This window comes from Eurytemora carolleeae, unplaced genomic scaffold (genome assembly GCF_000591075.1).
Source record: "Eurytemora carolleeae unplaced genomic scaffold, Eaff_2.0 scaffold90, whole genome shotgun sequence".
Lineage (NCBI taxonomy): Eukaryota > Metazoa > Arthropoda > Copepoda > Calanoida > Temoridae > Eurytemora > Eurytemora carolleeae.
In genome coordinates, this window is record NW_019396120.1 from 122,401 (window position 1) to 139,292 (window position 16,892).

At 32.5% G+C, this 16,892-nt stretch overlaps 2 protein-coding genes across 2 annotated transcripts in view; both read left to right on the top strand.

Annotated features, from left to right (window-relative positions):
- The window catches only part of LOC111695522 (uncharacterized), a gene marked incomplete in the record, with an annotated part of 13,671 nt that extends 4,806 nt beyond the window's left edge, over positions 1–8,865 (top strand). Inside the window, 3 exon segments of the mRNA XM_023464890.1 lie at positions 851–900; positions 4,684–4,754; positions 8,828–8,865. Coding sequence (XP_023320658.1) covers positions 851–900; positions 4,684–4,754; positions 8,828–8,865 — 159 coding nt within the window.
- Positions 8,866–10,130: 1,265 nt separating this feature from the next.
- LOC111695528 (uncharacterized) lies at positions 10,131–15,610 on the top strand. The gene is made up of 7 exons (XM_023464896.1): positions 10,131–10,164; positions 10,523–10,605; positions 10,841–10,901; positions 11,630–11,697; positions 13,713–13,805; positions 14,615–14,676; positions 15,272–15,610. Exons 1-7 carry the CDS (start codon positions 10,131–10,133, stop codon positions 15,306–15,308), a joined length of 438 nt encoding a protein of 145 aa, XP_023320664.1. The 3' UTR covers positions 15,309–15,610.
- The last annotated feature ends 1,282 nt before the right edge of the window (positions 15,611–16,892 follow it).

Here is a 16,892-nt window from a genome sequence, read left to right on the forward strand (position 1 = left end):
GGGGGGGGGGGTTGAACTCTGTATACTCCCTAGGGCTAGAAATACCCGCCCTAGGCTCTCCATGGACATGCCCCCAGGCCCTTTAGGTCTAATATATACAACCCACATGTAAATTCTTTTCTTGAAAATTTTTTATGAAAATTTTATGATGCTTTAAGAGTTCACTTTTTAGTTACCATTTCAAGTTCTGCAATTTTTTTATCAGAAATAATAAAATAATATTTAAAAATAAAATGAATTTAGAAAAAGGGCGATAATGATTCAATATAGCATTTTTTGTGTGCATTTTTGTTTCTCTTTCCTGGGGGGGGGGCTCAGCACCCGTTGGGGCCTGAAACCCCCTGAAATCAATAGATTTCACTGGTCCAGGGGGGCTTAGCCCCCATAGCCCCCCCCCTGAATACGCCTCTGAATATAGAATACAATTTTAAACTTCCAGTAGAGATTAGTCGTTAGTATAGATTCATTGTAAATTGTAAAAATATTGTAACATTATTTTTTACATTTATATTTTTTTTAAACAAATTGTTCGTGTAATTTTTGCTATATTCTGTATACAGTATGCAGAATACACCATAGAAAACTTTAATTTTCAATTTAACATTTTTTCTATAAAAAAAACATATCACCACCCCATCATGTAGAAGAGGCCTTTCAAGGCACCATAAAGGCCGCGCGCTCCGCCTATAGCAGGTTAGGTGGTCCAGGAAAGTTTTCACATTAAAAAGGTCATATAGCTAAACTACGTATGGCAAAATGACTTATGGTAAAAATTACACTTTTAAAATTGTCGTAGCGCCCAACTTGATAAAATTACTTAAATCAAACTTTTGAACTATTTTCTCTTTAGGCAGCATTCGGTCTGTGGTTAATATTTGGCTACTATATCTACCTAGAAGTGTAAGTATCGGTCTGTGGTTAATATTTGGCTACTATATCTACCTAGAAGTGTAAGTATCAGTCCTGTGGTTAATATTTGGCTACTATATCTACCTAGAAGTGTAAGTATCGGTCTGTGGTTAATTTTGGCTTCTATATCTACCTAGAAGTGTAAGTATCAGGCCTGTGGTTAATATTTGGCTACTATTTCTACCTGGAAGTGTAAGTATCAGTCCTGTGGTTAATATTTGGCTACTATATCTACCTAGAAGTGTAAGTATCAGTCCTGTGTTTAATATTTGGCTACTATATCTACCTAGAAGTGTAAGTATCAGTCCTGTGGTTAATATTTGGCTACTTAACTACCTAGAAGTGTAAGTATCGGTCTGTGGTTAATATTTGGCTACTATATCTACCTAGAAGTGTAAGTATCGGTTTGTGGTTAATATTTGGCTACTATATCTGCAAAGAAGTGTAAGTATCGGTCTGTGGATAATATTTGGCTACTATATCTGCAAAGAAGTGTAAGTATCGGTCTGTGGTTAATATTTGGCTACTCTATCTACCTAGAAGTGTAAGTATCAGTCCTGTGGTTAATATTTGGCTACTTTATCTGCTAAGAAGTGTAAGTATCGGTCTGTGGTTACTATTTGGCTACTATATCTACCTAGAAGTGTAAGTATTGGTCTGTGGTTAATATTTGGCTACTATATTCACCTAGAAGTGTAAGTATCAGTCCGTGGTTAAAGGGACCGTTCACTTATTTGGGTAATTTCAGGGTAAACTGAACTGCCTATTCGCTCTTGATTGGTAATAGTCTTACTTTTCAAAGACAACTGTGGCCGGAGAAAAAGCCGATTTTTCGTTCAGAATTTGAGCGGAAAGGGATGGTCCCTCTCTATAGACACTATTTGATGTTTTTTTTCAGTAACAACAGCCCAATAACATTTAAATTTATTATATTTTAATGTCATTATGTGTTCGTTATTATGTACTAAAATATGAAAACTTTTGATATTTGAGTTAGCAAGAAATTTACGTTTTTCGTATTAAAACATGTAAAGTATGTATACAAAGACGACGTCTCTACGACAATCAATTAATCATTACTCGTATTTTGGTTCGTAGATTTTGTAGATTTTGTTCGCGTATGTGCACAAATTTTCATTTGTCATGCCGCGTTCTATTCAGCTTTTTACACAGGCAATACACAATTTTGAATGCGATAAAATAGTTTTATTTAAAGAAATAGAAAGTTAAAAAACAACAAAAATTAAAAAATAATGACATTTACAATTAACGATCAGATACTACAGTTTAATTTTATATTCGAAATTTATTTTGATTCACAACATACTGAAAAAACATCAATTGTGTCTATAGAGAGGGACCGTCCCTTTGCGCTCGAATTCTGAACGAAAAATCGGCTTTTTCTCCGGCCATAGTTGTCTTTGAAAAGTAAGGCTATTACCAATCAAGAGCGAATAGGCTGTTTAGTTTACCCTGAAATTACCCAAATAAGTGAACGGTCCCTTAATATTTGGCTACTATATCTGCAAAGAAGCGTAAGTATTGGTCTGTGGTTAATATTTGGCTACTATAACTACCTAGAAGTGTAAGTATCGGTCTGTGGTTACTATTTGGCTATCTACCTAGTAAGAAGTGTAAGTAAAAAAAGAAATCTACACTACAGTTTCCATAAAAAAGGAGTATTTGGATTTTAAGTCTCTAAAATCCTCCAAAAACACTAAAAAATGTGCTGGTGTACATAGTTTGATTATTAAGTAAATTTTCATCGTCCGAAACTTGTATTTCCTGCAATTGAAAAATCACCCCCCATGGCCAGGGGGGCCTAGGTTAAGCTTTAAAGATTTTTTGCTTTAGAAGACTTTAAAAAATCTGAAAAGTTTTAGATATTTCAATATTGTTGAAATATTGTTTTTATTCCACAATGTTTGATTTGATTTTACCGAATTGTTTTCGGGTTTGCTTTATTTAGATTTATAACTTCTTGTCTTCTGAATGTCTTTATCTATGAACATATTTAATATTTAGGACCCAATTTGTTACCCCTACATTTGATCCAATACGTGGACCACAGGGAATAAGAATAAAGGGAAGGGAAGTGACGCTGGTCTGGCATGAGAAAGCCAGTCGCACTGCTTTGCAGACGAGTTCGTTATTACACACGCACACTCTTTTGGTACAGACACACAAAACATGGCTATAGTCAAGGAAATTGCAGAACAATGACGTTTATTATAATTAAGCTTGAATAACGAGTAGTATATTGTAAACTTTAATCAAATTATATTCTTTGCATAAAATTTGGCTTTATAGTGTTGACTTAAATATAAACTTATTTTTAAGTAAACAATTAACAATAAACAAATGTACTCTCCTAGACTATACAAATACCGAGATTCTTATGTACTGTATATACCTACATGTACATGCCCTCGGTTCGTTATTACTTACACACACTCTTTTGGTACATGACGTTTCCGCCCCCTGGTGGACCACTATCCACTAAAACTTGCTATTTCTACGATCAGTGTACTGTAAATCAGTGCAGTACACGACGAAAGTCTAGTTGAGGATAGGACCCTAATTTGTCCCATGGTAATAAGTTCTCTTATTACTCTATTTTGATGTTCGTTAATTCTAATTCAGTTTTCACTTTTATTGCTGTCTTGATAAAAGACACATGACACAGGACACTAAAAACGCGTCTAATTGAAACTTACAAAATGATGGCTTTTTGTGGCTAAATATTATAGCTTCTCACTATGTGACATGAAATGATATCCGATGCGTTAAATTGAAGTGGAAAGAGATTGAAGTAATAAATGTTAGGGCAAACGGCTTTAATTCAGGGGCGGGGATTATAGAGAATTATGATATTGTTTTTCAGGAGTCACAAACATTAAGAAGTATAGTCTTAATTACAGGTTTTATTATTAAAAAAAAAAGATATTTGTGTTTTTACATGGGCCGGCATAAATTCTCCTATTTTAACAGATGTATCCCTTTGGATATTTTGAAGAACACCATGTAACTATGTGTATTTTTTAGTGAATTGAATAATACACGTTGGGTATCCGATCAAACATGGGTGGATCTTAATCTTTCATAAAAAAGGGGTTTTGTGAAATTTAAGAGAAAAGGGCCGGGGTCTCTGATAAAAAACTTCAGATGGGCCTCCAATCAAATATGGTAACATCTGATGTTATGATAATAAGTAATGCATATCAATTCAATCTGATGACTATAATTTAGCAGATAGAAAATAGAAATATAGAAATATTAAAGGTCAACGATTTTCTGCTGCAAAGACATTAAGTTTTGGAAAATTAGAGTTTGAGGAGGGTAATCAGTTTTAGTTTTGTTTTTAGAATTTTAAAAGAGTTTTTAGAATTTTAGAAACCAAATCTTATATAATGTCTGGAATAAGCACATTGTTTATTATTAAAAATAACAAAAAGAATTCTATGACATTGCTTTTTTGATATTTTCTTGATATAAGAAGATCAGGAAGATTAAAGACTGAAGATTAAGTCCCCGATTAACCTAAATAATTAAATAAAATCTACTAATCCAATCCAGAAAAAAAAACAATCTTAGAATGAAAAATAAAACAATGTTATCTGTTAATTAATCAAACTAATTCAACCTTTGGCAAAAAACAAAAATCAAAATACAAATAAAAGGAACAAATTTAATAATTTAAATCAGAGAATTCAGAATCCTTAAAAACCAAAAAAAACATTGGAATTTTTTCCTGACTGTGTTTCTGTTTATCAGTGTGTTCGCTGCGCTGGTTAACTGGTCTTGGATGAGTTACAACGTGTACTGTTACTATACAGTACAGTACAGTACAGTACAGTACAGTACAGTACAACTCAGTCCAGTACAGATTAAATATTTGAATTTATAACTATTTTAACTAGACATTCAAAATGTACCGTTAAACGTCTCATAAAAATTTGACTCAATATTTTTGGTTTCTAATATTGTTTACAGTGAATTTAGTAAAATCTTTAAAATCCAAACATTAATCCATTCAATTCAATCCATTTAAATTTTGAGACAATTACAAGCAAAAATTCCTTTCGATATTGTGCTAATGGTATAAACTTGAAATGTAATTTGAGGGTTATTTAATATGTACAAAGTATATATATAATATATTACTGCAGATTTTATAAACCCCGTTCGGGGATTTCTTCCTCTACAATTTAAGTATTCTGTATTTGTAGAGTATAAAGTGTAAAGTGTACAGTGTACATCATACACTGTATTCTGTACACTGTACAGTATCCCAGTCTATGTTAAATAATGGTAATTGTTATGAACTTTAACATAAGGAAAAATATAGTGTACCATTGGAACACTTTACAAGTACAAAATAATTATGTTCTTAGCTGATAAAGATTTTTAAAACTTTTTCATAGATTAAAAATGTTTGTTCAGTTTTTAATCATTTACATTACAACCCTAAAATGTTGTATTTTAATAAAGAATCTTGTCACACAATGTCTATTTAGTTTTGTATACATCACAAGATCTTATAAGACAGTTGTCGTTGTATATATCAATACAATGAAGACGACTAGCTTCTCTTTGTTTACTTGAAAACTTGTAATTTGAGAAAAGCTTGTTAGAAATCAAAACTTAAATAAGTCTTCATTGTATTGATATAAATGCCGAAAAGTGTTGGAAGAGGCAAAAAGAAGATTGAAATTAATGTTAATATGGAGGTTTACAGAAAAATCTCACCCTCCGTATCAAAAAGGTTTGTTTTAATGGATTAAAACTAAAAAATTGAGTTTATCTATCTATGACAAACAAAATCATTTATGGTGTACATAACATGTAACAGGGTGTCCCAGAATAAACCTTGTAATAGTTGTATTGGCAATGGCTCTTCCATCTAATTTAGTTGCATTGGCTAGTCAATTTTTGCTGTTCAGAAGAATCAGTTTTTGTTGAATACGATTTATGCAAAGATTAATTAACCATAACAGATTGAGCACTCAGAGAAATACCGTAGTATCATAAATCCATAGATTAATTAACAATAACAGATTGAACAATAGATGTCGTCTTTTCAAGAATGAGGTGTTTTTCGTTCACAATAACCCTGAGGCAGAATACAGCGTTGAATTAAAAGAAAAACAGAGAGCATACGTGTAACTCCTTTGGGCTTCCGCCTCAGGGTTATTGTGAACGAAAAACCCCTAAACCTTGAAAAGACGACATCTTGTGTTCTATCTGTTATTGTTAATTATTCAATGTATTTATGAAACTTCTGTATTTCTGAGTGCATAAGCGCTAAAAACTCAAAATTTCTCGAAGTACCAGCATGGCCTTTATGCATAGAGCAAGCTGTGTACTGTACAGTAAACACAATTATACATATAGTCTATAGACGGTAAAATGGGGCAGTACACCAAATGAATCATCGCCTTCTAAGGAGGTTAATGTAATAAGGGACACTCTGTATCTCAATCATAAGTTCCAGATCTATAATGATCTTATTCTCCTGAGTATTTATATTAAACCAAGTAATCTAGGTAAGGCTGCCAGGTGCAGGAGTATTATAGGGTTGTCAGCCAAGCTCAGAATAAAATATACATATCGTCAATATATTACACTAGACACTAAACAATACACACTAGACATTAGACACTAAACTCTAAACACAAGAATTTAGACACTAGACATTAGATACTAGACACTTGGTTTTTAACTAGATTTTAGACACTATGTATACACTAGACACTACACAATAAACAATACACACTATAGACTCTATAATAATACACAAAAGACAAAAGATTCTACAAATTATTAAACACTAGATAATACACACTAGATACAATATAAAACATAAAAGACAAAAAATACTAAAAACTACTAGACTTTCTTGTCTCCATTCTTAACTTCCTGTTCACTTCCCTTCCTCATCTCTGTATTTAACTTCCTGTTCACTTCCCTTCCTCATCTCTGTTCTTAACTTCCTGTTCACTTCCCTTTCTCGTCTCCATTCTTAACTTCCCGTTCACTTCCCTTCCTTGTCTCCATTCTTAACTTCCTGTTCACTTCCCTTCCTTGTCTCCATTCTTAACTTTCTATTCCCTTCCTTTTCTCCATTCTTAACTTCCTTTTCACTTCCCTTCCTCTTCTCCATTCAAAGCTTCTTGTCCACTTCCCTTCCTCATCTCCATTCTTAACGTCCTGTTCACTTCCCTTCCTCTTCTCTATCCTTAACTTCCTGTTCACTTCCCTTTCTCGTCTCCATTTTTAACTGCCTGTTCACTTCCCTTCCTCTTCTTCATTCTTAACTTCCTTTTCACTTCCCTTCCTTTTCTCCATTCAAAACTTCCTGTTCCTACCCTCCCTCTTCTCCATTCAAAACTTCTTGTTCACTTCCCTTCCTCGTCTCCATTCTTAACTTCCTGTTCACTTCCCTTCCTCGTCTCCATTTTTAACTTCCTTTTCACTTCCCTTCCTCGTCTCCATTCTTAACTTCTTGTTCACTTCCCTTCCTCGTCTCCATTCTTAACTTCCTATTCCCTTACCTTCCTTTTCTCCATTCTTAACTTCCTGTTCACTTCCCATCCTCTTCTCCATTCTTAACTTCCTCTTCCCTTACCTTCCTTTTCACTTCTCTCTTCTTTCAACCTTAGAATCCCCCATCTCTCTCCCTCTCTCTTTCTCTCTCTTAACAAACTAAGAGAGTAATGAAACTTGAAAAAATAACGGAGTGAGTTCTCCGGAAGTAGCGGAGAGCTGTAGACATCAAGACTTATCAACAGATCGGAGATGTATTACCAAACTTAGTCACAAACTCAAATTTTCGAATCTCTATATCTTCGCAACCTGATGGCGTAAACCTTTGACATTTCAAACTTAAATTATTCGATCAAACAGAATTCATAGTTGAAATATCTAAGGTCTACGACATTGGGGTTCAAAGATATAGGGATTAGAAAATCAGAGTTTGTGGCAAAGACTCGTTTGCTTTGAAATCAAATATCAAGACCGTCAATCGTAAAAATGAGCGGCCCCCGGGACATATTATTTTCTTTCAATAACGCCAAAAGAAATACAATTTTATTTCTTTGAATAATCTGGGGAGTGGTGAATTGTTAACAGTCTTGGATTTATTTTAACTGTATATATGAATTGGATTATCAACAGCGTAAAGAGTGCTTTATAATACTTTGGAAAGTATATTTTTTATAATTTATATTTTTTCTACAGTTTAAATAGTGGATTCTTTTACTCTTTATGTAGATTAATTTTAACAGTTTAAATGTTCGATTTGTAACAGTTTAGAAAGTAGATCTTTTTCTTTGTATGCAGAATGGATTTTAACAGTTTAGGTAGTGGATATTTTAGCAACAGATGGAGGGATTACTACAGGATGAGAACTGGATTTTGAACAGTTTAGGGAATAGATTTTTAACTAGATATAAACAGGATGAAACGTGGGTTTAAACAATTAAGGAGTGGATTTTCAGCAGCAAAAGTAGTGGATTTCAATAGGATGAAAAGTGAATTTTACAGATTAAGGAGTGGATTTTTAGCATTTAGGGGAGTGGATTTCAACAGTTTAGGAAGTAGATTTGAGCAGCAAGGGGAGTGGATTTAAAGTTTAAATAGTATAAGAAGTGGATCTATAAAACACAAGCAAAATTTTATTGAAAAAGTAAATGATTTATTCTTTGTCGAATCTTTTTAAGCACTTTTTACTTATTACTTCAAATTTTAGAATTGTAAAAATTGGTTGTGCTATTTAAAACAAAATGGTGTATTAGATGTAATTTCAAATAGGTGCGTAATTCGCGTAATCCGCTTCTTATGTTTGGATTATTAAATGTTTACAGTTGCGGGTTTTAACTAAACAACATAATTGATCTTTTAAATAACTTATGTTTAGGGATTCAAGAATTTATCCTCAAGAAGTTTTTGCTCTAAACTCAAATTTTCGAATTCTAATATATTTGCAACCCGATGTCGTAGAACTATGATTTCTCTTGGATTAAAAAATTATAAATTGAAATATCAAAGGTTTACACCATTAGGTTGCAAATATTATAAGGATAAGAAAATTTGAGTTTGTGGCAAAAACTCTATTCCTTTAAAAGAGATTGGATATCGAGATTGAGCTTTCAAAAAAACAAGTCAAAAATATTGTTATTTTAGTTGACATATTGCTACATTGATCGAATACGATATCTGCCTGTTTCTTTTATGTTATTCAGATTACGGATCCAGTGCACTATAGTTTCAGTAGAACATTATGGTTTCAGAAGAACACTATACTTTCAGTAGAACACTATAGTTTCAGTAGAACACTATAGTTTCAGAAGAACACTATAGTTTCAGTAGAACACTATAGTTTCAGCAGAACACTATAGTTTCAGTAGAACACTATAGTTTTAGCAGAACACTATAGTTTCAGTAGAACACTATAGTTTCAGTAGAACACAATAGTTTCAGTAGAATTGAGCTGTGAGACAAAATTTTGCGGATCTAGTTCTGAATAAAAACTGCACGGAATTTTAAAGAGAAACTTTCAATTTTTAGAGAGAAAACGAGAATGTTTTCAAGATCAGACAAAAGATAAGGGAAGCGTTAAATGGAAGTCACGTTAAATTACGTGGACACTGTTCTTTTAATTCATAAATATATTAGATTGAAAGCTTCTTTCTTTTTATATTTTTATGTTGAAATTCTTACATTTGCTGTTCTCTTTCTGATCTGTACTATAGGTATAAAAAGTTGCCAACTCGTACCAGAAATTCCTTGAAATAAACATTATTAGTGCTGTAAAAAAATAAGCGTTTTGCTGAATCATGAAGAAGCTTATATTGATAATCTTTAATCCTGATGACAAGATATTGAAGAAACATAATTAAACCCAGCTGGTCAATTTTATCACGAAAAACATAATTTTAAAAGCAAAAAAATCTGTTTATTTTAGTTTTGGTTTGAAAAAAAATCTTACTCTGCCTTATGGCTTGATTTTTTTATTAATACCTAACTTTTAACCATCTGATTTTTAAAAAAAGACTTTTCAATTTCAGAAAATTTAATATGGAACTTATATTGTTCTGGGACAAATCAAATCAATACAATTTTTGGTATAGTCAGTCTAAAAAGCCGAAAATTACCGCCAATAACCGTTAAATATATATACGAAGCGTTAACTGTCTTTATGAAGAATTTTTTCAGATAAAATGGGAGATTTGGACGAAGGTATCCTTGAAAAAGGTATTTCAATTTAATTTAGTCCAAAGTTTAAGACAAATTATTGACATACTACGTTTCTCTATAAAACGTCAATTCACTCAAATTGTGAAGTTAAATAAAGCTAAGAAAGTTCCGTGGTCACCAAGCTAAAATTAAAGACAAATCGGTTAAGGGGTTTATGACATACATAAAAACAAAGTTTACTTCATTTTATATATTCGAGATTATATTATTTCACAAAGGCCAAAAAACTGCAAATTAGTTCTAATCATGTGTTATAAATTTTTAATTTTTCAACTGATTTATTTGTAAATTATTTCTAGAAAATGATTTATTTTATATTATTTCTAGAAAATTATGTATTTTATATTATTTCTAGAAAATGACGGAAAGAAGAAAAAGAATTTGAATAAAAATTCCAAAGAGAGTGCTCCAAAAAATAAAGAGTCCAGTGGAACAAAGGTAGTCATATACAATCCCATCCCTTCCCATCCTTTCCCATCCCTTCCCATTCCTTCCCATCCCTTCCCATCCCTTCCCATCCCTTCCCATTCCCATCTCTTCCCATCCCTTCCCATCCCTTCCTATCCCTTCCCATACCTTCCCATACCATCCCATCCCTTCCCATCCCTTCCCATCCCTTCCCATCCCTTCCCATTCCTACAATAAAATGTTTCACTTTCTGTATTATTTCTAGAAGGCGGGAGAATTAGAGGCAAAAATGGAGAAGAAAAACAATGGGTCTGCTTCCTCAAAAGGTAATTTTTTCTTCAGAAGATTTCCTTCTTTCCTACTTACTCTCTACTTACTCCCTACTTACTCTCTACTTACTCTCTACTTACTCTGTTCTTACTCCCTACTTACTCCCTACTTACTCCCTACTTACTCCCTTCTTACTCCTTACTTACTCTCTACTTAATCCCTACATACTCTACTAACTCTTTACTTACTCCCTACTTACTCCCTACTTAATCTCTACTTACTCTCTACTTACCCTCTACTTACTCCCTAATTACTCCCTACTTACTCTCTACTTACTCTGTTCTTACTCCCTACTTACTCCCTACTTACACCCTACTTACTCTCTACTTACCCTCTACTTACTCCCTACTTACTCCCTGCTTACTCCCTACTTACTCCTTACTTACTCTCTACTTACTCCCTACTTACTCCCTACTTACTCTCTACATACTCCCTACTTACTCCCTACTTATTTTCTATTTACTCCCTACTTACTCTCTACTTACTCCCACTTACTTCTTACTTACTTTCTACTTAAACCTTATTTCCTCTCTACTTATTCCCTACTTACTCTCTACTTACTCTGTACTTACTCCCTACTTACTCCCTACTTACTCCCTCTACGTACTCCCTACTTACTCCCTACTTACTCCCTACTTACTCCCTACTTACTCCCTACTTACTCCCTACTTACTCCCTACTTACTCTCTACTTACTCCCTTCTTATCTACCTATTTATTTTTAGGGCGAAGTAAATGGGTTTTAATCAAACATTCTCTAGACTTTATTCACAAGAGCAAAGAAACAGTTAAGGTAAAACATAATTTTAAATGTTTTTCAAAACCTGTTTTTTCAATTTTTTTAAAATCAATCGGTCAATGGAAGAAAATAAAATTTAGTCATTGTCAATTTCAAGCAAGAAGTTTTTTTCTTCAAGTTCTCTACTTTGAAAACATGATTTTAGAAAATTCGATTTTTTATACTATTGTTACCATTTAAAAGTTGTGTAAAACAGTGGTTTAGGAAAAAATATTTAAAGAACAAATAATGGTTGATACAAATGAATGAAAGAAAGCCTGAGAGCTCTCTGGCAGACTCTCCGCCTTTCTTCCGCCACATGTGACGTATTAATCTTCCTCCTTTTGATTCTTCTCGACAACTACTGTGTATTGGTTTTAGCCCAGGCCCCTCCTATTTCCTCCTCCAACGTGCTTCAAGCATATTGACTTGAATTTAAAATATAATTCCGGGTCAACTGTGGCTTTGGTTTACCACGCATTCAAGCATGCATTAAAGCATGCATTAAAGCATTTTTTCTGGGCTGGCATCTTTTAGGAACAAATATTTCTACACGTTGTACACGAGGCGACTTATTATCCACCCCACTGCTATTGTTGACTACAGTTTGTTTACAAATAAACCTCTCTCCATGTTTACTCTATATACCAGATTTTAAAAGTTTATAAATTCTGAAATATTTTGTCTAATATTTCAGAATCTAAAAAATTTGAAGAAATGATTTATAAATAATTTTTCTAAGATATGATAGATACCAATTAGTGCAAAATTATCAAAGATTTAATATTTGGAAAATATATTTTTAACTTTCATAAATGCCACATAATTAAATACCATAGATAAAGATAGATTGCGCATAAGCCGACATTTTTCATCTGGAAAGATATAAATGTACAGAGATGTTTTAAAGATATTCCTATTATATAGATTAACTAGGTCGGTTGTGTACATTGGCTGTTCTTATGTTATTGAGTACTTGTGGTGTACATGAGTTCTGTAAAAGAAATTTAAGTTTATAGTTTAGTCCTTCTCATGTCCTTCTTCAGTTCTCGTCAATATGATATATTGCTCAGTGAAATAATTTGATATTCTTAAAATAAAATTCACTCCTGAGTGGTTTATAATTATGAAATCCATTAAAACACCAAACCACCCCGCTTATCATTGAAGTACACTTTGACCCCTAGAAGTATGAGTTCGTGGACTGTACAATTCTTGGTGATTTTGCGTACATAAGCTATCTATGTTTATTTATTTATCTATGATAATAACATAAATGCATTATTAAAAGCTAATCGGTCCGAATGACAATTTTTTAACCATATGATGTACTTTACAGCGTTAAAAAAAGATATTAAATGCTAATTTTTATTTGCACAGTCGGCCTTGTATAATAGACTTCACGAGTTTTGTTTTAATTTGCTATTTTGCATAAATTACATTCAAACAAAAACGTTTGACTGCAAACATATTAATTTTTAAAAAATATTCTTGTCACCAGAGGATTCAGTTGGTTTAGCCGTTTACTGGTGTGTATTTGTAAAGAAAACAGATTACTGCAGCTAAAACTATAATTTTTTGGGTGCACATCAGACCAATCGCTGCATGATCCAAACCAGTACAAAAAAACGGTACAGTGTTTACTCGTACCATGCCGTCTTGTGTACAAATGGTATGTGGTTAACTGTAACCTCGTTGTGTTAACCCAGCACAGTTTATTCAACTAAAGTAGGCTGGTTTGTTGCTCTCAATGGCATAATTATTACCTGATCGTAATTAAATTAATTAGTTCAATCCCCAAGAGAGCAGGGTTGACCAAATCCGATAATTTTTTAACCATGAAGTCCTTATAACCTAGAGACAATTATTTCATTATGATCTGGTAATAATGAAATCTGTGAGAGAATTGTTAAGGGTTTTTTTGTATTCTTTAAGATATTTATTCAACCATGCTTAAACTTTCGAGAAATTTATTTTTGGACTATTTTTAGATTCTTTATTTGGAATAATTTTTAATCTGATATTTTTAGGAGAAGAGTGGATGCACTGAACCAGTGACGTATCCTTTTCTTGGTCAAACTTATCTTAATTCTATACCTCCGGTCATAGATCAGAGATTACAGGTAGAGTTTAGTTCTCCCTTCATAGATCTGAGATTACAGGTAGAGTTTAGTTCTCCCTTCATAGATCTGAGATTACAGGTAGTTCTCCGGTCATAGATCTGAGATTACAGGTAGTTCTCCGGTCATAGATCAGAGATTACAGGTAGAGTTTGTTCTCCGGTCATAGATCAGAGATTACAGGTAGAGTTTAGTTCTCCGGTCAAAGATCAAAGATTACAGGCAGAGTTTAGTTCTCCGGTCATAGAACAGAGATTACAGGTAGAGTTTAGTTCTCCGGTCATAGATCAGAGATTGCAGGTAGAGATTAGTTCTCCGGTCATAGATCAGAGATCACAGGTAGAGTTTAGTTCTCCGGTCATAGATCAGAGATTGCAGGTAGAGTTTAGTTCTCCGGTCATAGATCAGAGATTGCAGGTAGAGTTTAGTTCTCAGGTCATAGATCAGAGATTATAGGTAGAGTTTAGTTCTCCGGTCATAGATCAAAGATTACAGGCAGAGTTTAGTTCTCCGGTCATAGATCAGAGATTACAGGCAATAGATCAAAGATTAAAGATAGAGTTTAATTCTCTGGTAATAGATAAAAGATTACAGATAGAGTTTAATTCTCTGGTTATAGATCAAAGATTAGATCAAAGATTACAAAGATCAAAGGTACAGTTCTCCTTTTTTTAGACTAGTGAATGTTCTCTGCTTATTCTTGAATAAAAAAGAAATTATTTTGTCAAATACATACAATTAATACATCATTAGAAGAGACACCCCCGTGAATATACATATATGTATACTTAAACTATAAAATGTATGTAAAGGATGAGGTGTGTGAGCTACAGGGAGAAACTTTGGATTTGTACATGAGAGGGCTCCAAGCTAGGCAGGATTTTCATACATAACACTATTTGAACATTTTCACCCTTTTCAATGAAGGCATTGCCAAAAACAGAAGTTAATCGATGAAAATAAATCAATTAAATCTGAGAATAAATGAAAAAATTCTGAAAATAAATAATAAATATGAAAATAAATGAATAAATTATAGAGGACGTGAGTCAGACTCTAATAAAACGCATAAATAACTTCCAGTATATATATTTCTTATAACTTATTACTAGAGGGTTCAGAACTAGAGTCAATATCGATATCGCACGTGTAGACTGTAGAGATGATATCAGTACTAATGCCCCGTATCCGTTCTATCTCATTCTGTTGAATCTTGTGGAACTAGTTTAACGCGGCCAGGCATCGTCTTCCACAAAATTATATAAATAAATAATAAATCTGACATACTAAATGAATTTTCTTAAATTAAAAAAAAAACGAAATCTGAGAATAAATGAGAATAAATGAATTTAATCTGAGAATAAATGAATGAAATCTGAGAATAAATGAATTAATCTGAAAATAAATGAATGATATCTGAGAATAAATTAATGAAATCTGAGAATAAACGAATAAAATCTGAATTATAGAATGGCGCTAAAACACTACACTGAGACCTGTATGTAGAGAAGAAAGAGCAACATGAAGAAACAGTAACAAAACAAGAAAGTGTGAAGAAAAAAAGGGGGCGAACATTAATCAAAAAATACTGTTTTTTCTTTTTGTATTCTCAAAAGCGGTCTTTAAATCGGGTACAATTTGAAAACATCATTTATTAGTGATATAAATAAAGATATATCACGAATTCATAAACGTGCATGTGAAAAAAGCTGGATTTCTTAAAGTTTATTAACCTCAAATTTTATATATAAAATGGATAGTATCTTCGTTTTCAGATTGGTTGCGTATTTGCTGAAAATGATCTGTACTATTTCTAAAAATTGTGTATATATGAATTTTCGTTTAAATTTGACACAGTTCTATATCAATTTCTCGAGACAGCACCATCAAATATAACTTTCATGGAGCACTATCAAGAGTTAAAGTGATTAGCTTTCAGTCTGTATTCCCTTACAGTTTTCCTTTACAGTCCCTTTAAAAGAAATTTCGCCAAAAGGATTAAGTAATTTACAATAGCTGCAACAAGTATATCCAAAAGTGTTTATTTCTGTAAATATCTCCATAATTTCTTACAAGCAAGAAATTAAAATAAAATTTTTATAGAAACAGAAACATTGATATTATATTCATACTTGATCAGACAAAGCTTTTAAGGGTACCGTTGTAAATCAGGCATTGCCATCTTCTTTGCATGGAGGGTTATTTGAATCAGTCCCTTTAACAACCATTTATTGACCAATTAAGTGATGAGGCTAGAAATAATAAAACTAAGTTTAAAACTTATAATTTGATGATAAAAATAGCAATGTTCATATATATACAATATATACATATATACATAAATGATAAGTATAAAACGATAACTTAAAATTAATCTGTAGATAGTAATACTGAAATATTAATAGTGTAACTTTTTTTAAGAAATATAGGTATTTTAAAAGTGCAACCTAAATTCTTTCCTTGTGTACATTTTTTTAGGATGAATCAAACGGTTGGTGGTTTGAAATTGGTCCTCAACTCCCGTGTTCCAGAAAATGGTTACTGAAAAAAATTTTATAACAATTTTCTCACATGAAGTTAAAAATAAACTGTCCACGAAAACTTGTGTACAGCCACCTGGATATAATCTTTCAAATTTGACCGTAAAACTTGTGTACAGCCACCTGGATATAATCTTTCAAATTTGACCGTCTATAAATCTTCCCTTAACTAGGTTATGTGAGTTGCCATACAACAATTGGGCCCAATCGGTTCAGCCGTCTTTACGTTTATTGAATACACACACCCTGACGAACCATCATATATATAGATAGAAGGACTGAAAAGTATACTACTATATACTTCTGCGACGACATTCTTATATTTATTTCCTTAAAATCTTGTAACTTATTCTTCAAAATAACATACTTATTACTTATTCTTTTTTTGCAGTTGGCTCATATTTCTAGCTTTGTAAAACTACAAATTCTAGAATTCTAACCGCAAATTTGATTTTTTTTTTGTTTAATTCTCCCTCTTTTGATATCCCTGCTGGGTTCCGAACAATGAAAGTACTCTCATTGATTGAACTCAAAATTTCCCGGCTTCTGA